The 23,886-nt window shown below is 38.0% G+C and overlaps 1 protein-coding gene across 2 annotated transcripts in view; it reads left to right on the forward strand.

Moving 5' to 3' along the window:
- Positions 1-23,886, forward strand: part of gria1a (glutamate receptor, ionotropic, AMPA 1a) — a 128,459-nt gene that overhangs the window by 98,839 nt on the left and 5,734 nt on the right. Inside the window, exons 12-15 of one of the 2 annotated variants that reach the window (XM_036569002.1) lie at positions 6,249-6,447; positions 8,574-8,821; positions 15,474-15,588; positions 21,715-21,849. In XM_036569002.1, the coding sequence (XP_036424895.1) occupies positions 6,249-6,447; positions 8,574-8,821; positions 15,474-15,588; positions 21,715-21,849 (697 nt within the window). Of the gene's footprint in view, positions 1-6,248; positions 6,448-8,573; positions 8,822-15,473; positions 15,589-16,097; positions 16,213-21,714; positions 21,850-23,886 lie in introns of both variants that reach the window. The other variant, XM_036569003.1, reaches the window with a different exon arrangement.

A 23,886-nucleotide genomic window follows, 5' to 3' on the forward strand; every position in this document is an offset into this window, starting at 1 on the left:
CATGGTTATGATTTAAGCTGGAAGTCCAGTAATGTCCATGTGTACAGTCTCTCACTAATACTGGGACTGACATGAATATTTCAGTGACTTGAACACTGAATTGCATGGAGTCATGTAGCCTGTGTGCAGTTCAGTGCAGTGTTTCAGTAATGAGCTGCTCTAAACTGTAGTATGGAAAGAGAGGCAGGATTGAAGGACATTGCTGTGAGCATGTAACTACCTCCCACACATGACCACACATACACAGCTCACTACTGACTCTATGGGAATCTTTTCCAGGTCACTCTTGACCTACTTTAATTCTCCTTCCTGTATCTCAATATATGTCAGATTACTATGCTAAGGCAACTCTACAAATTACAATAACCATGGCAAGACTGTACATGTATATGCAAAAGTTTGAATAACTCAGATAAAATGACATGTTTTATTCAAAGTTTAATGTATCCTCTACAGGGAACAAACTTAAATGTGGCATTTTTCTGCAAATTTTTACTGCACAATTTATATTATAATTACAATATTTGCTGAGTTTAACATATTAAAAATTAAACAAAAAATATAAAAATGGTCAATAACTTCAACTGCACAGGCCACAGTGTATGTTTTATGATTTTTCCATATTATAAATTCAGCAACTTAACAGTACACTGTGAAAAAGGTTACTGTAAAATTGTAGTAAATTACTGTCTACTGGATGCATTACTTTCACAGTAATTTACTGTACCATGTTAACAGTAAATAACAGTAAAAAAGCAACTTTATAGTGCAGTGTACTGTAGCTGCATTCTGCTGTACACTTACAGCAATAAGCTGTATTTTAAAAAACAGTAATTTCCTGTATTTTTACATTACAGCCATAAAAGTACTGCAACTCAGTAGCCAGTAATTCAATTTCAGCTTTTCATTTCTATTTTTTAAATGCAAATACACTTTGAACAAATATTTTAACTTTGCTTACATTTGCAAAAGTATGACTTAACATTTTTATCTGGCAATGTCAGTAAACAACATTAACATTTTGTCCTCAGTGTTCCAGCATTATTTAATTAATTATTGTGAAAGCCTGCCAATAAATAACAGTGTTACAGTGTATTATAGTGTGCTGGAGTGTGTTCTCTGTAGAGGTTCACTTATTTTCACTTAGAAAATCTACAAAACATGGAATCTGACCAGGGCGCCCAGACTTTTGCATATGACTGTATGTAATACAGTATGTAGTTTATAATTAGAAGTTAACTAGAAGCTGTCATTGGCTCACTAGACCAAACTGCAGATTCTAAACTTTCAAAGGGTACTAAATTTGTGTTTGTAAGTGTAATTTTGTAAGTAGATTTTATCATTTGAATTTGATGAAAAGTTATTGGTGATGTGTACAGGCTCGTTTTGTGAAAAGTAAAAATTCTTTTCTACATTTTTGCTATATTTTTTCATTGTTTGACATCAAAACAAGCAGAAAATGGTTGGAATTTTTTATTCAAACTTGTGGAATGTAAATCAAATGCAGGCATAAATATAAGTTGTGTAATTCATTATGTTAATATAATTGTAATGAACTATGTATTCAGGTTGATAATTATGGGGATACATTTAAACAGCAAACAGAGCAAAATGACAGTAACTCTAGACTTGATAACATTTGACTCAGCACATGTGCTCTGCTGATTACCATTATCAAGCAGTTGTGTCAGTCTGAACATTGATATTCAGAATATTGATATTGATGTAGCTATATCAATATAAATCATGAATTTATTGCAGCTTTATAGCTTCATAGCTGCTGGCAGTAAAAGCTCAGCACTCTCAGCAAAGCTACATTTCGCAGCAGTGGCTCAGCAGTGCAGCAAATACATGCAGAACGGTCTGTTTGGCACAAATCAGTTACCCCATAAAGGGTCAGGGACGGGATGTTAGCATCACAGTGGCGGCTCATTGAGGGGAAATGGACAAAGCGTAAGAATTGTTCATTCACAAATTTTTTGCATGGGCCTGAATGGAGCCCGCTGGCCGGGCCCTGTGAACGGAGACTTCACGCTGTCACCACTCACCTCAGCCATGGCTCCAGCAGAGAGGGGCAGGATTAGCCAGAGCAGCCGCTAACTGCGGGGTTTGTTTATGTTCCTGCAGGTACAGTCCTCCAGGACTCCCTCAGTGTTTTAAACCAATCACATATGTCAGTCTGAACTGCAGAGGTACCAGGGGATTAGGTCTGCCTCGCAGGTGTGGCTGAAAAGTTAAAAAATACCACAACCTTTGATTCATGCATTACAGATTGGCCAGGGGTGCGAGCAGTCTGAAACTGGAGCTTTATGTCTCACTGCTGTTGTCACTGTCATGCAATGCTGTAAAAAAGTGTTTGCTTTCTTCTGTTTTTCTGTTTTGTTACCCTTATTTCAGATTTTCAAACAAAATCTAATATAAGACAGACAACTTGAATAAACACAAAACACAGTTTTTCAAATGATCATTACATTTATTGAAGGAAAAAAATGTTATCCAACACTGTCTGGCCCTGTGTGAAAAAGTAAGTAGTTGGGATCATTGGGATCAGTGAATCACAGTGAGAGCTATTAATTCCTGATGGAGAAAACGTTCAGCAAGTCACAAAAGAACCCTAATGAACACCTAAGTAACTGCAGGTCTCGTTCATCTCAGATAAGGTCAGCATTCGTGATTCCACCGCTGCCGTTAGCCATTTGCAAGGCAAAAAACAGTGCTCACCAAAAGGAACAAGAAGGCTCATCCTATGTTTGCCAAAAAACACCTTGATGACATTCAAACCTTTTGATGAATTGAAAGTGGAACCTTTTGGAAGACAGGGGTCCTGTTACATTTTGTGTAGAGCTAACACAGCATTCCACAATAAGAACATCTTACCAGCAGTCAAACATGGAGGTGATAGCATGTACATCTGTTTTTGAGTGAAAGTTAATATGCTAAAATGTGTTAACTATCTCAGTCATAATCATCATACAGGCATGTGTTTAAGGTGAAATGATAAAGACCAGTGGAGCTACACTTGCATTCAGACAGTGGATTCTACAGCAGGATGCAGATTCCGCTGGCATGCTTGTTCTGCCATGGAACACATATTTTTCCGATGTGGAATGTCACTGATTAAGTTGAAAAATGTTCACGTTCATCCTAAAAAAGCTTTGCTCATCATACTCAGCTTGAAGATTAATATTTATTCACTGGCATATGTACCATCCTGTACACTGTCACTGAGGTTTGCTAAAAAAAAGTAATACACACACACACACACACACACACATATATATGCCTATGAATAGCTCAACCAGCATTCAAGTCCTGTAGTTACTGAATAATAAGCTTTACTTTGATAATACATTTGATTGTAATTTTCCAAAATTGATACAGATGAATCACCACCTTCAAATCAGTGCATCCTGTTTCAATGATGTGTTTTTACACCCCTGCTTTTTACTGTTTTTCACCATTTTATTATTATTATTATTTTGCCCTCTGAAAGTCAGCTCATTCAGAGCCTTCGTTTCGCACCGCTCCCTTTGTTTTCGGTTTGTTTCAACCTTGTCATCCTTTCATCACGCTCGTTTCAGCTTAAGTGATTATGCTTTGTTTTTGTTTTTGCGTTTTATCAGACCTGTTCCGCCAGTAACCTTTCAAGCTCCTGTTGCTTTTCTGTTGCAGTTGCTGCGCCTCTATTGTTGATGCACTCAGATATTGTGACACACACATACACACCTGCATTCACATGCACACACACACACACACACACACACACATACACACATTAGTTGTGTATGATCTACATACACTTGGGAGAGATAAAGCTCCTGAGGGATTTAGACACCAATCATTTTTTCCCTGCAAACTGCAATTACAGTGGAGGCTAAACGCTCCTGGTTCGATTAATCCCAGGCAATTAATATGCATATGTTCATTAAACATACCGGCACCGTTCTGAAAGTGAGATTAATGAGTGGTTGCAGGGTTCTATTGTGATAGGTCTTATCTCGGTTAAACACATTTTAGTGAGAGGTAAGAGCTGAGCACATATAGAGCAGTGTATCGCACACAATGCATCTGAGCAGTGTAAACATCAGCTGGAAGCAGGCGGAGGTATGTGGGGTGTAGCTTTCCGGAGATGTGGATGGAGTGAAAAAGTACCAGGTGCTCTAGTGTCTGAGCTGTATTCTAGGGATGCCTAATATGGACAATATACGACATTGCTGTATATGTACCAAAATGTACCAAAATATTCTGTCATGTGTGAGGAATTTGATCACAGAGCACATCATTTTACCAAGCTTTCTGTGAGTGCGTTTTGTATGCCGCGCTCCCTGGGAATACCCTGTTTGGCTGAGGAGTTTGTCAGTCATTGCTCCGTCCGGGTCTAAGCCTGCCCCCACTTTACACTAAAACATGACTCTGAAACACTGATAAACCAATCATAGCTTAGCAGATGTAAACATCAGATTTCACAGTGATTAGGTATTATTTGTAACTAAGGCATACAGGGAAACATACTTTGGACAGTCTTGACCATTCTGGCTCTAAATATTGTAGTGACCAGAGTGAAGCTTCACAGCACTGAATGTGGTTTCGTTGATTTTTCTTAATTTGCATGTATTTTTTAATCTACAGTTCATTTAAGTTTTATCTACAGTTTTTAAAGTTGCCCTGTTTAAAAGCATTTTATGTTACATTTTTTGTCATTGCAGGCATGATGGTGTTCATCCTTTAGTGTTATAGTTGTGATATTTGGTCATTGCTATCTTTATAGTCTTAACAACTATCCTAAGTGCATGTAACTGCTGTGATGTGATGCTCAGTTCATGGTGTGATTTTTACATGTTCAACTACATAATACAGCAAAACTGAGGTTCCTCAGACAGCTGTGGGTGAACGACAGAGCTCTGATGAGCCCCCTGAAAGAAAACAGATAAAACAGAAAATGGTGACAGCCTCAATAGCTGATTCACTGTTTGCTAGCTTAGCTAATGCTGGAAATATTTAGCAATGAGCCTTCACATTGTGACTAAATCTGTAGACTTTAACTTCTTTATTTCCATCCTTTTAGGCTGCTGAGAGATCATGTTATGTATGTATTGTTCCATATTCTTAACAAAGGGTTATACATTCAGCAGTATCCACTTTAACTCAACTGTCCCCTGAGTTGCAGAAAGATGTGCGCATTGGGAATAATAAAAAGCATATGTAATTGGAGCTTTCTGTCTGCTATTGTGTTTTCTATCACTGTATATAAGAAGTATGATGCTGTCTTAATTGCTGGATGCATGACAGTAATTTCTAAGCAGACATTCAGAACAGAATTCACATTACTAAGGTCTTATTATTCATTTGGTTCTTCACTGTAGCAATAAAAGGTGACTTCAAGTGTGAAGTGGATTCTTAGAAGTAGAATTAGATTCTTGTTCAAAATGGTTGACGTAAAATAAAAAATAGAATTTTCAGCTTTGTAAGATCATGTAAATCATACCAAAATAAATGTAACAAACGTGCTATTAAACAGAAGAGTAGACATGGCATTAAAGGGTTAAAGGGCTTATTTACATACTACTGTCTGTTGCAGTATCCAGTTAACCTGCTAAGAATTATGCATCCTGATGGTGTATTAAAGGCGAGGTTTCAAAAGTTATGCATAATTCAATCATTGAGATGTAAACAAAGTCATTCAGAGTGGTCTGATGTGAAATGGTGCATTTTAAAGAAACTTGCCAACTCTGATTTTCTCTACAGTGGTGGTGATAGGAACCAGGGCTTACATGTCTACAACACAAAAATATTTATTATATATGTGCTATCCAAAATGAACAGTATAGCATATAATCTAAATGTGTCTGGGGTTTTTATATGTAATATTGATAAAGGTAATGTAGTGCTAAATGAAAATTTGAAAACATTTTGCCTTATATTGCCCTACACTATGAATATATTTTTAAAACAATATGTGTTTTAGGCCAAAACCTTATCTCAAAACTATCATATAAGGTAGCATGATTAAGCCATTCAAACATCTGGTTCATATCACCACCACTGGGAACAATTCGGCTTAGTAAACTTCTCTAGATCGTACATTTTATATCAAACCACTCTGAATGTTTATATCTGAACAACTCAGTTATGCAGAACTTACGAGAAAACTTAACCTATAAAACAGGATTTCTCTTATTTCTTGAAGGATTCAGATTCTAATATTATTTGCACGTCTTCATGTGTGTGCGTGTTTGTTTTCCATGCAGGTCCCTCTCAGGCCGCATCGTGGGTGGTGTCTGGTGGTTCTTCACCCTCATCATCATTTCCTCCTACACGGCTAACCTGGCGGCCTTCCTCACAGTGGAGAGAATGGTGTCTCCTATAGAGAGCGCTGAAGACCTGGCCAAGCAGACGGAGATCGCTTATGGCACGCTGGACGCCGGCTCCACCAAAGAGTTCTTCAGGGTGAGGGGGTCAACGGGTTGTAAAGACTGTAATTCAGAAATGTTTTGCAATGCTATATTTGTAAGTCACAAGGTGCTGGAGCTCATGGTTGCTACTAGCAGGGCTCTAGTGAGGGGTATTTTAGATATTGGAGTACGGAGGACTTTTAACGTCACAGACAGTAGTGGAGGTACAATCACTCTCTGGATGTAAAGTTTTTATCGGGCCCCTCATATAGTTTTTAGCTCAAATGTACTCCCATGTCTCACTGAAACACTAAAATTTGGTACCAGTAACAGAGTTATACACAGTGGCAGTGTGGTTTGAATTTGAAAACTCAAAATAAATCATTGTATGAACTAAATTCAGTGATGCCACATGTTTACCATTCAATCAAACAGAGCAGAGTCAGCATAAAAGGACTTTGTCATTTGACTTTGTCATCAGCATAAAATTCAATTGTTGATGGAACAAAACTGAAATATTTGAGTGCAGTTACTGAAAGACAACAAAATGAATGCGTTTAATGTCGACGTAATTACAGTCTGGAAGTCCAACCCTGATGTGTAATTTTTTTAGCACAATTCAGGTTGAGGGAAGGGCAGACTGAGAGTGAGTGAAGGAGACAGAAAGAGAGTGAGCAGCATAAATTAGCTAGCTACTACATGTAACTAGTTCCAAAGAACTGCAACTGGTTGCAGTTACACTAGTGAGTCATATAATATGTCCTTAAGAGATTAGTATTCTTAATGATAAGCTACATGAGGAGGAGGAGACTCATAGCTCAGGTACTCTGATGTGTGCAAAAACACAGAGCAGCACTTTACAGGCATTAAGTTAGCTGAAACTTTTCATGAAATACTGTCATAAGAAATGACTTTATCTTAGTGTAGTAGATGTTGGTCATTTCAGTGGTCGATATTCGAGTGAAAGAAAGAAAAGAAAAAAGAATCCAACATGTGTCTTCGTTTTCAACGTGTTTAACCCCATTTGCCAACGATTCTAGATACTTCTGTGAGTCATAAACACTTCAGTTCACTGTTATTCTCCTGCCAGAGTGGATAAAAACAGCTGGTAGGCTGTAGTGAAAAATACATCACTAATGATCAAATAAGACAGAAAGATGCCAAATAAAGCCTGTAAATAAAAGTGTTATCAGTATTTGTATGTAACTGGCATACCTACATAGTCTTGTAAATGAGTTGTAAAACAGTGTTTATTTGTAATAGCTGAGTGAAATCATTGTAAAAAAAAATTTTGTTATTATTTAAGCTTTAGAGTCAGTGTCCCTACGCTCTCTGCCTAGGCACCAAAGTATATTCCAAATCTGTGAGAAACACTGAATATATGTCCCTCGTATTTATAATGCATTTCATCCATGCTAAACATTTTCAAATGAATCCTTCAGAATCTGCAACAATATATAATCATTAATTGTAAAAAACTTAAATTTCCAGGTTAACATTAGATGCTAGGAGGTGGGGTGGTATAACAAGAGCAATAATGAGTAAACAAGCAAATTACAGTGTCATTTTCTATTAATTGAAAGTAATTTTCATGCATCTCGTCAGGCCTTAAAAAGCCTATACTAAATTTAAAATAAAAGACTGTAGGTGGGCAGTGTAACTGTATTTTTGCCATCATGACAAATTACATCACAATATGTCACAAACATGGTTGATATTGTCACCTGCATTATATATTTTTAGTGTGTATGTGTCACATTCTTCATTTTTTTACTTTTCTACAGAGACTCATTTTCATTTCAGCTTGCATATGGTGCCAGTGGTGTCTAGTGTTTTGCCACTTTGTATTACAGGCTTTTATTTTTTAATTTGTTTGTACAATAAAAAAATACATATTTTATGCAAATGTGGAGGTCTCGCAACACAGCTGGAGGTCCTGGAACACAGGTGGCTCAAACTTAGAGGTGCTAGAGCTGAGCTCTGGCACAAATTAAGCGCTTGTGTTTTGATAAATGTTAAAATATTTAAATGGGGTATGATTTGTTTATAATAGACTTTGATCGCCAGGCTTAATTAAACCGAAGCTGCTGCCTCCCTAACAATGTGTAGCTGTAAAATGTCTACAGCCTTTTTCCTGTGTGTAAAAAGCTCCTTCCTTTATGTTATGCTTGTCTTCCACAGAGGTCAAAGATTGCTGTGTTTGAGAAGATGTGGTCTTACATGAAGTCAGCAGACCCCTCAGTGTTTGTAAAGACCACAGATGAAGGAGTGGTGAGGGTGAGGAAGTCGAAAGGGAAGTACGCCTACCTGCTGGAGTCCACCATGAACGAGTACATCGAACAGCGCAAACCCTGCGACACCATGAAGGTGGGCGGAAACCTGGACTCTAAGGGATACGGAGTCGCTACCCCAAAAGGATCGTCACTCAGGTAAAGCACGACACCCTCTACGGTCCCATCCTGTGCTTTGCATGACTGGATTGTATACAAGTTATTTATGGAAATAAATGAAGTTGGTGGTTTGCTGGGAATGGAGGCTGTGTGATGTTTTTGAGGGAATCAGTTGGGCCTGCTCATTTGGAATTTGTATGGACTCCTATTATCAACACACATTTTGCTACCAAGAGCCTGCAAATTTTGTTTTGCAAATGGTCTGTGAGAGCTCATCCTAAAATGCTTTTAGCCGTTTCCCTTTATAGTACACAAACTACAGTTTTTTTTTCCTATGAGTGGAAAAACAGACTGTACCATGTAGCCTCCATTGCCACGCAGCGCAGTGGTGTGTGTGTGCGCATCTGTGGTGGGGTGTGTTGCTGTGCATGAATCAGCCCAGGACTCCTTGCAGCTCTCACCGAGAGTGGAGATTTTTCGGCTGATTTGAACTCGAGTGCTTGCATAAGAAATGGTGGAAAAATGGCACACGCTTCAGAAAGCACTTGTGTTCAGGACCCTCTCATTGAATACTAGTGTTTGTGCTTAAGCACAATGAGACTCCTTGGACATCACTTAGTCCAAAACCACCAGTAGCCTTTACCCTCACGTCTTGTTGTTTGTGGAGGTATTTGCCTCTTATGATACATGTATAAAATAGGGATATAATAATACATACATTTTCAAGTTCGATATGACATTTTATGTGTTAAAAATGTCTTCAAACATAATTAAAACTGTTCTATTTGACCTCAGCCCTTTACACACCAACACTCAACGTGAATAAACAACACCAGAATGCATCCAAAACTAAACCCAGTGGACATAATTTTTTTTTAAAATGTTGCCTTTTTGTTCATGGCACAAACAATGGATAGAATATCTTGAAGTGCTATGCTTTGTACTAGGGGTGCACAATCATAATTGGCCATGTTCCTAATGATGGGTAATTGGACGATTTATTTAGATCATTTTAGCAGTTGTACAACCCCATTTCCAAAAACCTTGGGATGTCATGCAAAATGTGAATAAAAACAGAATTATTTAAACTCTATAATTAAAGGAAAATATTACAAAGACAACAGATCAAATGCTAAAATGCTGAGAATTTTAGAAAAGCTAGCATTTACTGATCTGTCATCTTAGTTCTTGTCATGCCAATGCCAGAAACAGTAGTGATTAGTTGAAAGCCCAAAAATTATAAAATTCTATAAATTAAAATTTGATAGAATGCACCCACATGTCTAGTTTTGAGCTTTGGCAACAAAAGACAGTGAATGAAAGACCATCTCATTTCAATGAAGTATCGATTTTTTCAATACTGTAACACTGAAAATTGTTACACCCTTAGTATAAAATGAACAGCAATATTAAAAGTCTACTGTATTTCCATTTCAATCTTATGCAAGTCACTGGAATGAATGTCAAGGTGAATTAGATGTGTGGTTCATTTTGATTTTGTGGTATTGCTGTTGTATTTCCTACACTATGGTGCTGTCATCAATGATATTCATGTTGTTAGTGCTAACCCTTACAACTAACACACCACTGCACATGTGATACTACAGTGCAAAGGGGGCTCAGAAGGGCGATTTAGAGCTGCTGGAATAACCTCAATAAACTCCATCTCCCTCTAATAAGCTAAGCTCCTTGGGGGAAAGACCTGCTAGCAATTGTACTGTCATTTTGTGGGTCACCTTATAGCAACGTGATCATGGAAGGAAAGAAAGAGAGGGAGGGGGAAAAAAAGACATTGGCTACAGGATGTAAAAAGACTGACTTTCAACATGCCACCTAAGGCAAGAGTCAAATTAAATTCTGTTCTCTGCAGTCGTCCCAGTGTCAGCGAGAGGGAAAGGGAAATGAATTGGCCAGTGCGCTTCTTTGCCTCCACATGGTTGCTTGCGAGAGATGGAGAGAAAGTCAGCATGCTCTTTCTAAGCAAACGATTTAGCTAAATTACGTCCTGTGTGACATACATTCACTGTGCTGGACCTTTATTGCTCTCTGATAAACCCTGAGAGAGGGACTCCTTCACGAGTGACCTGTTTAGATCTAATGAAGAGTTAGGCACTGTATACCAGTATACCGTTGTACTAGTTTACAGCCTATCACAGAAAATTACAAAGACATCAGGAGTCTCTGGCAAGATGAGCAATGAGGGTCCTATGCACAGACACAGAAGGTTATTTTTTATGGTTATGCCATCTATGTGTGCAGCACAGTGGTCAAAATGCATAGTACTGCTCCAAAGCATGATTTGACTTTGAATTGCTTTTTTGTTTAACTCTTTTTCATTTAGTAGGGAAATTTGACATATCACAGCTGTATACAACTATACATACATATCAAATATAGCTTACAGACATACAAGGATATCTAACTATATCCAGCCTTACAAGGGGTCGTCACTTGGGATGTGCATTCTGACCAGTTTTCATATTTGAGTATCCATAAGAGTTCTTGAAAGTATACTAGGTTAACTACAGCAAAGAAAAAAGTAAACCAACATTTTTAAAAGCTGGAATTAACATAGAGCAGTAGACTTACGTTTTTTTGATGTTAGGTAGGGTTGCAATAATGCATAACTTTCACAATGCGATATGTATTGTCGTTTTTGCATCACGATATGATACAGATTTATTTATTTATTCATTCATTTATTTATTCATTCATTTATTCATTCATTCATTCCTGTATGGTAATTCTGAAAATGAAGGGGATAGGTTGCATAAGTCATTTTCGTAGAATGTATAAAATAAATAAATAATACATAAATAAAATAAAAATGATATAAACAAAAGTGCAAGAGGTATATTACATGTTGCACATCTGTTTGGCAAACGTGTGTTATCACAGTTCATAATAATAAATATAATGTAAATAATATAAATATAAAATAATAATAATATAAATGTATGAACTGTAAGGCTACATCTCAGTATTAATCTGACTGTGCTTTTCATTTTTAGCCAGGTCTAGTGTTTTAGTATAGAAAGTGTGGGACTTCTGGCTGAAGTGAGTGAGAGAGGGATTTTCTAACATGGTGTAATCACTCCCAGCAGACTACAGAATCCAGGACTCTCTACAGCTGACTAGCTATTAGAAGCTATAAATATCCCTGTGGACTTGTTTGGCCTGTTCAGAATCGGTGCTTGTCGGCTGTTTGAATCATGTGTGGAGAAATACCTGCTGAAGTTACACTAACTGTGTCATTTTTCACAAAAAAAAGTTTTCACAAAGGAGTTAGCATGGTTCAGATATTAGCATGAGTGCTTGATACCTGCACAGTGCTTGTATGGAGTCCTCACACCGGCAAATGAGTTCAGATGAGTTCACATCGCTCTTTCCAGCTAATGTTAGTTTTCTCCGCTCATCATTACAAACAGCTTGGCTAATCAGCCATCCAAGATAGCCAAAGCTGAAGTCAGCTTCATATTTGAATTTTCCTCGGGTGTCAGATTGTAACACCATTTGGGTCATTCGAACAAGAAGCTGGCGAATAAGAAGCTAACTTTCGCCCAAGGCAGCCTAATTAAGGACTGTCATGGATAGTGTTAAATTGAACTATAGAAACCATTCCCCTTATGACGTCTCGCAACCCCAGTATCGAAAAAAAATAGAATATTAACATGTATATCATAACATCCCTAGCATAGGTGGCTAAAAAAATAATACATTTGAAAGCTGGTTTTAATAGTCATAAATAGCCAAGGGAAATTTTTCATTGTCATGTCGGATGAGTAACGCAGGCTGCCTCTTCAGATGAGCAAATGAGCTAATACTACAGCAAACTGGCCCAAAGTTTGATGCTGATCAGGACTCATTATCTTCTGCATGAGGTATTTTCTCCTCAATGGACAATGTGTCTAGTTGCTATTTTGTCCTTTCTTTATCTGGACGTACCAAGCATAGAGAGTAGTTAGCCTAATTAGTGAAAAAGCAGCAACAGAGCTGGATGCTCTATCTCTGCCTTTACAGTAATATCCTTATTAGCCTGTCCTTTGCAATGAGCTATACCTTAAGGGACTTGCATTTTTCAGTAGCAACCATTAATATAACACACTGAAGTACTTCTAAATACAAGCAAAACTTTATGTTTTACAGCCCAGCTAAAATACAATATGATCATTTCACTGTATTGAAATGATTATAGCATGTATATTTCCTGTAATGAAACGTAACAAATGCTTGAATAGTTATTTCCGTATTCAAATACTGGTATCTCAGACGATTAGACAAGCACTCATGCGCATCCTTAGTTGTCATTTGCCCCGTGTGAATGGAATTCCAGCATGATCAGATATAACCTCCAGGGATGTCCTGATATTACCAACTTTCAGGATGATTCCTGCATGTCAGATTCTGCTATTAAGTAAAAGTCGTTGTATTTACCTTGATTGATCAATTGGCTTATATTCAGATCTAAGTTCTGATAGTTCAGTGAAAAATTGACAAAAGTACAAGTACAATTCAGGGTTCTAAATGTCTGCTTATGCTGTTTTTAGATATACAGTGTACTTTTGTCTGTATGTATATATAAAAATATGTCATCTTGTGCCAGAAATCACAAAAGGAAGTCTAATTGACCTCAGCTTAACAACTCAGTGTGGTTTGGGCAGGTGTTGATATAGTGATGGCTATAAACTTCAATCACTTGTTATGTACACTAGCTTCATAGCTCCAGTGCAAAACTAAAGAAGCAAACTTGAGTCATGAAATGTTCTCATTCTCAGCTGATTGATTATATTTGGCGTGAGGGAGGAAATTGTGTACATTTGATTTGTCACTTCAAGTTCTTGTACTTAAAAAAAATCAATTAAGTGAATGACAGATCGATGCATTTTGACCGCTGTCGCAAATTTGCATTGTACCCTTTCAGAGTTGAGCCCTCAGCTAGATTATATAGTGGTGAAGTAACTCTAGCTGACCGCTGTGTCTTACCCTTTTCTCCTTATCCATCTGCTCCCATTTCCCACCGCGCTCAGTCAATAAAATCATCTCACCAACAGCACTGCTGCCTCCTAAAGCATATTCTCATCAGACTGAATGTAGGTGTCTGTACCTCATGAACACTTTACCTCTCTCTCTTTCTCTCTTTCTCTCTCTCTCTCTCTCTCTCTCTCTCTCTCTCTCTCTCGCTCTCTCTCTCTCGTTTCTTTCGGTCTTGCTCTTCTGGGGTTAGAAAGAACTCCTTGGGTTTTACTGAGTGCCCGAATCACTCCCTGCAGGTGCAAGGGTATGGACCATGTTTGTTTGCATTGCTGACCAGCCCATTGTGCAAGATGCTGTGCAATCAAATGTGTGTCCGTGCCTTTAAACTGTGGGTGGTGTGCAGGACTTAGGGGTAAAGGTGTGGGTAACAGATAAATGTCTCAGACATGCTTACAGAGTGCATAGTGTTTTCCCTTAGGTGGTGCTCTGTGTATTACACAGTTGAAATTAAGCTAGAATTTTTAATTCAACCCTTTGCATGAGATTTGAGAAACAATACACAGTTCTGAGACTGTCTAACCCTTAGAAGTCTAGAGTTATTTTCATTTTGCTAAACTATTCCAATGTAATTAAATAATTGTGCTATTATTACACAGGTATTTACATAATGAATTACTTTTACATTCAGTTTACCTTCCGTGTTAACACAAATGTCATATTGACTGTTGGAAGTCTGCATGTTTGACTGAATTTCTTGTTTCGCTGTGCTGTGCAGAAGTCAGAGAGCACCTTTCATTTATTTCAATTCCAGTCAAAATGTTGAATACCAGTTATTCATTTTTCAGGAGATATTTCTGAGGAGATATAGATATAAGATAATCCACTTGTGTAAGGAAGGGCAAAGTCACTTTAAAATGACTGGTAAAAGCCGGAGTTTGAAAAATGATGAAAAGATACAGAGCATAGGACGTCTAACAGCCGTGCAAGACTGAGTCACACTGCCACATATCGGATACGCTTCAGATTTCGGTACCACTTATAAAAGCGTCTCAAATCACAATTAAAAAAGTCAAATTATGTGTTTTGAAGAAAAAGATCGGATTTGGGCCACTTTTACCTGCTGTGAGAACATAGCCTATGAGTCTGAAAACATATGTAGCTGCAAAGTAGTCATTACTGAGAAAAGAGGAAAATTAAGAAAAAAGAAGAAAATGTACAAAGAAGCTGCTGGTGTTCTCAGAGTCCAGACCTCAATGTGTTTGTGATTTAGATCATGAGAAGTTCTCTGACATGTACTGTACAGTATAAGTGAGAAACAAGTCAATTAATATCAAATTACAACAAATGCTTTTGTTATTTTCAGCAATTACTGCAACTTCTAAGGGTTAACACATAACTTAGGTTAGCCACTGTATTTTTGCACCTGATGAAAGGGGAAAGATTATGAGTGATGACACAGTAAGCATATCTAAGACAGACCTGATATCTTCTTTTATCCCCTGAGGTTCTGCCCACTGCTTGGTAAAACCCATCTTTCGCGATAGACTACTAACAAAAGCATTGTTCTCCATGAAAAGATTCCTTAACATACACATTACGCAGGCTCAGCTCAACCTTACTGCTTCATGCATTAACCCCTCAAACTCTCGCTAAGCTCAAGACAAGACTCTACCTGAAACTGCCACTGACCACACTATTGTCTCATTATCGTTTCAAGAAACCCAGTAAACCTGGCAGTGTTAAAACTGAACGAGCAGGGCCTGTTGGACAAATTGAAAAACAAATGGTGGTACGACAAGGGCGAGTGCGGCAGCGGGGGAGGTGATTCCAAGGTCAGCCCCCATGTGACAAACCCAGCGGGTAAAGATCCAGTACCACGGGGTGGGTAACCGGCAACTCCACGCTGACCAAACACTCTGGCCAAAACTGCCAAAAAAAGCCATGGAATGGAATGAACAAGTGTTTGATCTAAACTCTTTTTGGAGATTGGTTTTTGGATGCCTCGTACAGCACATAAAGTCCCTGTTTTGGATAGAAAAGCCACAGCAGAGTGTTTTCAGCCTGCCGGTTACCCAAAGTGATATAGTAATACACATCTCGCAGCAGGGAGCAAGGCAACATGGCTAGATGGAGTATTAATGCATATCACTTTCACTATGAACTGTCAAAATGTCTTTTTTTCTGATGTGAGTGAGAGTGGAGCTAAAATGTAAAAAGAACGCTTGAGTTGATGCAGATGGGTGTGTGTGTGTGTACGTGTGTGTGTGCGGGTGTTTGACCGTGTGCCAAATAACATAAAATAACATGCGCCATGTTATTTATGTTATTTCCCTGGTTGAAGAATCCCCATAAACCTAGCGGTGTTGAAACACAATGAGCAAGCCGTCTTAGACAAACTGAAAAACAAATGGTGGTACGATAAAGGCGAGTGTGGAAGCACCGACTCCGGACGAAAGGTCAGTTCACACGTTGACCCTGTGCTGTAACCACTCAGTTAACCCCCCACCCCCCTTGGCCCCCTCCCTCCACACTGAGCCATGGGCCATCTTACTGTATCTCTTTCTCTCTTTTCACGGGCCTTTCTTAATGTCTCTCTCTCTCCAGTCTCACATTTACTTTGTTTACCTTTGGGCCTTAACCCTATTTTACATTATGTCATCAGTTATAATTAGTGAAGACCCCCTAGAGCAGTGGTCACCATCCCTTCTCCTGAAGATCTGCATTCTTTAGTTTATTGTTTAGTTCCAACATGCATCTTAAAAACTGCCACCCCAATCAAGGACTTTTGAATAAGTTATGTAGCTGGCATATTGTGGATGGAGGTAGACTCCCAGAAAGGACAGTCACAATTATTACATAATCACATTAGCAGAATTATTTGAGCTTGTCACAATTGTTCTCCAGTTATATGAACTTTCACAGTTATAGTCAATAAAACAGAATAAAAAACAGAATATGAATTTGGTGCGTTTTTATCTGTAAGGTTCAGGCAAATGCGTGCAAATAAAAGAAACCATAAAATATGTTTACTGAGACATATTATGGGTCTTAGTTCAAATCATATGTTGACTGATCTAAACAAATCTCTTATAAAAGCAGAGAAGTGGTTCAGTACTATTGACTTTGTGAGGAGCCATGTTGATTTGAAGTAATACACTGAGTTAAGATTTCTCAGTTGAGGTCCTGTTTCCTTGTATTTTTTCTTGGTGGGGGTGCTAAATTTGGAGTTGCCAGCTTAGTCGAATGCAGCGTAAGTATTAACAGCTAGGAAGCAAGCAGTTTGACCACTTTAGGCTTGGGTTTTATCAGTTGCATCCAAATAACATACAAAAAAAATACTATGAAATTGTTAAATCATATTTTTTATATGTCATATAATCCTGAACTAAACAACGATTGTGGCAGGCCTATCTCCAGGACCAGGGTTGGTGACCACTGCCCTAGAGACTTCAGTGAAGTTCCCTTCCCCAGAAGTTGGGATGTGAGCTTGTCTACATTCAGCATTGTAAAATGTATGGCATCATCTGTGCTACCATGTGTTCACTTTATTAAGAAGCATGATGCTGCCTTTATTGCTGGATGCACTGTGATAGTTGTGAAGTGCTTATCACTTAGTAGTGATTTGTTTCAGCAAAGTAATTGTAATAGGTTTAAACTGAAGGGCGTAGTAGATTCCTGTTCATGCATTTTCTCGCTCAAAATGGATGTTTGTAACACAAACTCAATAAAAATCGATGAATTTTTAGCTTTGTAAGATCATTTTCTTTACATATCATAATAAATGCTAAAACATCATTGAGAAATTGTCATTAAAAGAGAAGAGTAGATTAAAAGTTAGAAATAGCCACTTTTTTGCCTCTGCATTAATGACTTGACGATAAAACACTACAGTATGTTTCATTAGCCTGAAACATCTGAAGCATGATGAGCTGCACAGCTAATGCAGTGCCTCGAGGGAGAACATTTATGCATGCTTTTACATAGATTTATGTTAATTGTGTTTGGTTTTAATTATTAGTACATAATATACTACATTTCCTATACTAAGTTCTTTTCGGACCACTCCAGTGGTCTAATTAGCAGTAAAGTTTTCAGTTTCCCACACATCCCTCCCGCATTATGTGTACTGTGTTTCTTTATTCTCATGTTTCTCGGGGGCAGTGGAGATTGTAATTTGAGCTTAATAAAGTTATCTTTACTGAATCATAGGTAAATAATGATCTAATTAGGCAGGAGTCGTGAAGAGAAAGCCCATTATACCAACTCCTGCGGGGTAAGTGTATCAATACAGCTCTGTCCAGACTAGCCCAGTGGAGTGGACTAAATGTGAGCATGGAGAGAGTGGGCAGGTGTGACTGCAGTGTTCACACGCTCAGTAAGAGATGGGCCCCTTCCCTTTGCACCGAGTCTGTCTGTTGTCTCCTCTCTGTATGCCCATGGAGTGTGCATGCGTTTGGGATGCGACCAGGGTTGCCAACCTTAAATGTGTTTTACTGACCTGACTGACTAATTTGGACAGTTTATTGACAGTTTTTGGACTGTCTTTGTAAGTTTGCCCAGTTACACTTGTTTTTTGGAAAAAAAAATCTGAAGACTTTATGATCTCTTAGTTTAAATTTCTTCTCCTTTTCTATTTTTGCGATGCATTATTGCACCAAACTACATTTTTAGACGTACTTAAATTTTTAATTTTTTTACTGACTTTCAGTGTTTTTTACTGACACCCCTATTTTGATCTTAACAAGTGAAAATCTTTGGAGACTCTTTAACAAAGAAATGAGGTATACTTGCTAGCTGTACACAGGCTTTAGCAGTTTTTTAGCATTTTGCTTCACAGCATTAGCATGGCTCCGCCCATCCCTCACTCCGCCTGAATAATAAGCAATAATTTTTTTTTTTACTTTTACTGTTATCTCTGTCCACACATATATGTTACAAAAAGTCGTAATCTTTTGTCCAGACCCATTGGAATGAGTGCAGTCTAACTCACAATCAGACATTTCTTAAAGTTTGTGCACTTCTGGCCATTTTTGAAGTGAAAAAAGCTTTTCTGCTTTTCAAACCTCTGCAGCAGACTATTTTGAAAAATAATATGTTCCGCAAATGTGAGTGTGTTAAGTTAATTTATTTTTGATTAACTTTGTGGTATGTGCAAAGGTTTAGAAACCCCTCCAGGTGTAAAGACTCAGAATGTAATTAACTTGTTAGGCCTTAAATGACTCATCGGCACTGGTTGGGGAGGTCAAGAATTGTGATTAGGGATTGTCAGCTGATGACAATTCCATAATACAAAAACCAGGAAACAAAGCAAGGATCAACCACAAGAAAATACAAAACAAAGAAAAAACAGCTCAGAACTCAAGTAAATAACACAGAGACTTTGTAAAGCCTGAAACCAAGCACAGAGATAGGGGTCACAGTAAGTCACAGGTGTGCAAGAGTGAGAGTGTGAAGACAGTACTGTCTTAGTAAGGTGTCAAAACTTTACACAGACTTTTTAAGTTAATCTAATATGAAGTAACTGTGCACTAACATTTCAGATTTTAAAAAATATTTTGCTGCAGAGGTTCTGTTTACTACTTTCATATAAAAACACAACAAAATACGTAATTTGGTCAGGGGTGCCCAAACTTTTGCATACTATATATCTCTGACTGACCTGCAAATTGGCCTAGGCTTTTTATCTTATGTTCGTAAATGCTCATTTTTACATAATTTTTTAAGGACTGTCCGTAATTTTACAGACAGCTGGCAACCCTGGATGTGACCCCGGTGGACTCTGACTGTTTAAGGCCCTGTCCACTAGCCTCATCACACACACATGCATGACACACTCAGGTGACCCTACTGCCCGCTGTTGTAATGTTATAACCAAGCAAGGGCCTGACGAGTTAAGCCCCTCTCTCCCCTTATAACTGACAGATTCTCACTATGCAAAAATGGCACTATGTTGTAACTTCCCCAACAACTTAATCTAAGACCCTTCCTTCTCACCGTCCACAACTGGATTTTTCCCATGAGTCGCACTCTGACCTGCATGGGTACCCACCACTGAAATTACTAGTCATGTGACCCCGTCAGTTGTTATACTGTTTGTTTGTGTTTTAATAAAGTGTGGCTTGTGTTGACAAAGATATAAAAAAGAGAAGCACAGATGATGTAAAGTTGTTTATGATGTAAATCTTGAGGTTAGCTCAGATTCTTTGCTTGTGTTAGTGCATGAATGCATGTTTGGATTTGTCTAATAATGATATTAATCGCAATGTATTCTGGTAATGTGTTATAAAAAGGTTTGATAATCAATTAGCATTGTAATATGTGATAATGGTTCAACAGAGTGTGATCTCAAAAAAGGTGAATAATGATTAAGTAACGTTTATTCCTTAGAAATCATTCTGAAATCATTTAAATGTCTTTTTATTTAGGGTGTTTTTCCACTGCACGTTTAAAAACTAGAACTGACTCAAATGGGAACCAACAGAACGGTTCCAGTTCTTGTTCATTTTCTTTCAGAAAGCTGCACCATAATAGTAACCGTTATTAAGATAACATTTTTATTAGCTTTAAAAGACAATTCAGTTGTATTTTTGGTAATTTTATGTCACTTGGTTAATTTGCTCCCTTGCATACTAGTTAGCTTAACTTATTGTTTGATATGAAATGATGTACACTGTCTGTGCACATACACTCAGAAATATCCACATTTACACAGACACATGTAGAATCAAGAAAAGTTTACATTTTTCTCTGTAAAGTGTAAATATATATGAGCAAAAACACTTTCTGTGGAGGCTAACACAAATGCTAATAGTGTCTGTGTTAGCTTTCTGATTCTAGTTTACGTTCTGGCGCACTTACCATAATGCTTTATGACTTCGCCTGGAATGGTAAAGAATTATGAGCATACTTCTGTGTGAGTCCTGTATGTTCCCAGGGTTCTATGATACATCACACCTCAATTCGATACATTAAGGAAATGTATGAAAGGATTGGTAGCATGAATGCTAACTTTGGTCATTTTTGCGATGTTGTTAATGTGAAGTGAATAGGAATAAAATCATGGGTAAAAACCTTTAAATACTGCCTATAACTGAATAGTTTCTCATTCTTGTTCAATGAAATGTTCTATCAGTGTGTCTTATCAAGGGAAATAGCTTGTACATAAACACAGTTTCAGTTTTTTTTTTACTGTATAGTCCGTAAATATACCAAATGTATGATTGTTACTCTTATTTTCATGTTGAGGAACTATGATTGGGGCAACATGGGAACATAGAGCTCTCTCCCAAGAAAAATTGTGTGAGGGAACATGGGAATATAGGGCTATGTCCTAGATATTTCAATGAGAAAATAAAGGGCTTAGGGAACATGGAACCTTGGAAACATGGGAATGACCCCAAATAATTTGCTAAATTGTCATTGACTTTAGCAGCAGGTGTTAACAAAGACAGATGCTGTTGTTACCAGTCTTGAACAAAAACTATAAAACTGGAATCTACAGTAGTGGACCGATGTCCATTAATAAAAGCATTTTCCTGTTGCTTGATGGTTTCCAGTACTTTGTGGAGTGGAAAAACACCAATAGAGATCACATTTCAGCAGTTTACATGTTTGCATTTGCTAGAATGATGTTTAAGGATTTCTAAATTCTGTGTTGTTTCTGGATCTGTTTTAGCAAATGTCTGTATTGTGCATGTCTGTGCATATTAGTGATATTTGAGCGAACGTGTGTAGATTTGTCCATCTGCGTCCTGCCCAGTCTGTGGATGAGTGCTTTTATTAAGCCAAGTGTATTCAAGTGAATGAGTGTGTCTGTGTGAGCGTTTGAGTGTTAGTCTGCGTTTTTTTTTTGTTGCTGTTGCTGTTGTTGTGTTTTTCTGAATGTCTAGTATGTGTAGAGTATCTGTGCGTATTGTCTTCAGTGCCTTTCTCTGACGTGCTTTTGTCTCCTCCTGTAGGACAAGACAAGCGCTCTGAGCCTCAGTAACGTGGCTGGTGTTTTCTACATCCTGATTGGCGGTCTGGGCCTGGCCATGCTGGTGGCGCTGGTGGAGTTCTGCTATAAGTCCAGGACTGAGTCTCGCAGGATGAAGGTGGCTGTGCCTCCTCAGGCCTTTCAATGCACAGCTTTAGAGGGCAGTTACACAGAGCTGCAGAGTTACAGCCTGTACAGTGGCCACACAGTTAAGATATAAAGCACTCTGGGGTAGGAGCCATGAGACCGGACCTTTAGTCCCCATCCCATCCTAACCTGACCCCATCCAACTGCAATCACCCAAACCAAGCTTATGCTGGACCCACACACTGACCCGTCGCTCTTTTTAATTCCTTTTGCCAATGGTTCTGTCAGTCGTCTTTCCAGTTTCACTTTCTCTCTGTCTGTTCCATCTGCCTCTATTTCTTCTCTCTCAGGGCCAGATATACAAATGCAAGAAGGCACAGCAAAAAATGTGTGTCGGCGATAAGCGCTTGCAATGCGTCTGCAATTAACATTCAGTTTACTAACGCTGTAGCTAATCATGCAAACAGCATGTAGGACCCATTACACTAAATAAAGATGCCATATAATGTACATAAAGTTTATAACCAATGAAAACATTTTTTAGAATTATATGTCTAATCCAAAAACCAGGAACCTTTACTTTTAAGGCTGTACTGATTGTACTATGCATATGAGGAGCAGGGTTTAAAATGCTCAGGTGAAACCATTCACCCATTCCAGTACTCATTTTGACATGCCCTCATCAACTTAGCCTCACCATTTCCCTATGAGGGAGTCCTCAATGCAGCCTTAAGGGCCATTCCTGTACTTTGTTATGTCAATTATCTTAACTAAATTGTCCAACACATTTCCATATTTGAACCCCGAAAAATGGTGGAAAAACTTCATTGAAACTGTAGCAAAAACATACTTGAAAATACTTCAAAATTTAGAACTACAACATTAAGTTTGCTATGTTTCAACTGGGATTTATGTATCTCTGTTATACATGACTGCTGATATAATTATATTACTTTACTCTGCTAACTTGCTGGTTAGCAAGCTAAGGTCTACACAGCCAGCAACAGCAAAAATAAAGGAAATACACCACCGTTTTAAACCTTATAGGCAGACAAAGCATTTATTCACTAAATTTATGTTCGCAACAGAGGCTGCGTCTTCACATGTGAGCTACAACTACAGCTAACTAGATGCAGATGAAGACCCTTACACAAGGTTTTTCTGCTCAGTAGACAATGTGCTAACATATTAGATAAATATATTTTCACTGTTTCTGGACCTAGCCACCATCTGAGTTCTGAAATAGTGTTACTCTGTTGATTAATAGTCTTTTAGCACCTCTTCAAGGCATGTTCCTGCCACTGCTGCCACCATAAAGGACGTCTTCCATCAACATACTTTTGAGACACTACGGCTAAATTATGCCTGTTTTAAAGGGGTGGAGAACATTGCATTTGAAACTTGCTCTAGCTTGTCACCCCTACTTTACATATATACAAAATACACATATTTCTGTTCCATTTCTAATATGCCAATATCCAGTATTCACTGGAGACCATCAGTGAAAATGCTTCTGTTTTATATTCTTCTCTGATTTAATACAAAGTTTTGGTTACAAATGATATTATCAGCATAACAATCTGAGTGAACTGTAGAATATTTGAAATTTGAACATGAATTCCAGAATTTCTCTGTTTATTGACCGCGTGCTTTCGAGCTGGCATGGACTCTGATCACTAACAGTGATGAAAGGCTCTGATGAGTAGATCAAGTCCACCTGATGTTCTCTGAACACGGGCTTCAGTGGAAGGAAAAAGACTTAAAATACAAAATCTGATCTGTTTGTGCCTTACATGGTCAGTGTCACAAAAATGTGCTTATATTTGCATAGTGATTTAGAAATAGTGCAGGATTTAAAATATTTCTTCTTTTTACTTATCATAACTTTTCTTTGTTTTGAATGTTTCTAAATTCTGAAACATTATGCTGTTTATTTGCAGGATTAAATAGAAACAATCCTAGATACATGTTTGGATCAATGTCACAGAGGGTTCAAATACACTAAAACTAATAAAATGCATAGTTCTTATTGTTTTAGCACAGAAGCCCAGTGTTGTTCTGATATCAT

This window comes from Colossoma macropomum, unplaced genomic scaffold (assembly GCF_904425465.1).
Source record: "Colossoma macropomum unplaced genomic scaffold, Colossoma_macropomum, whole genome shotgun sequence".
NCBI classification, from domain to species: Eukaryota; Metazoa; Chordata; class Actinopteri; order Characiformes; family Serrasalmidae; genus Colossoma; species Colossoma macropomum.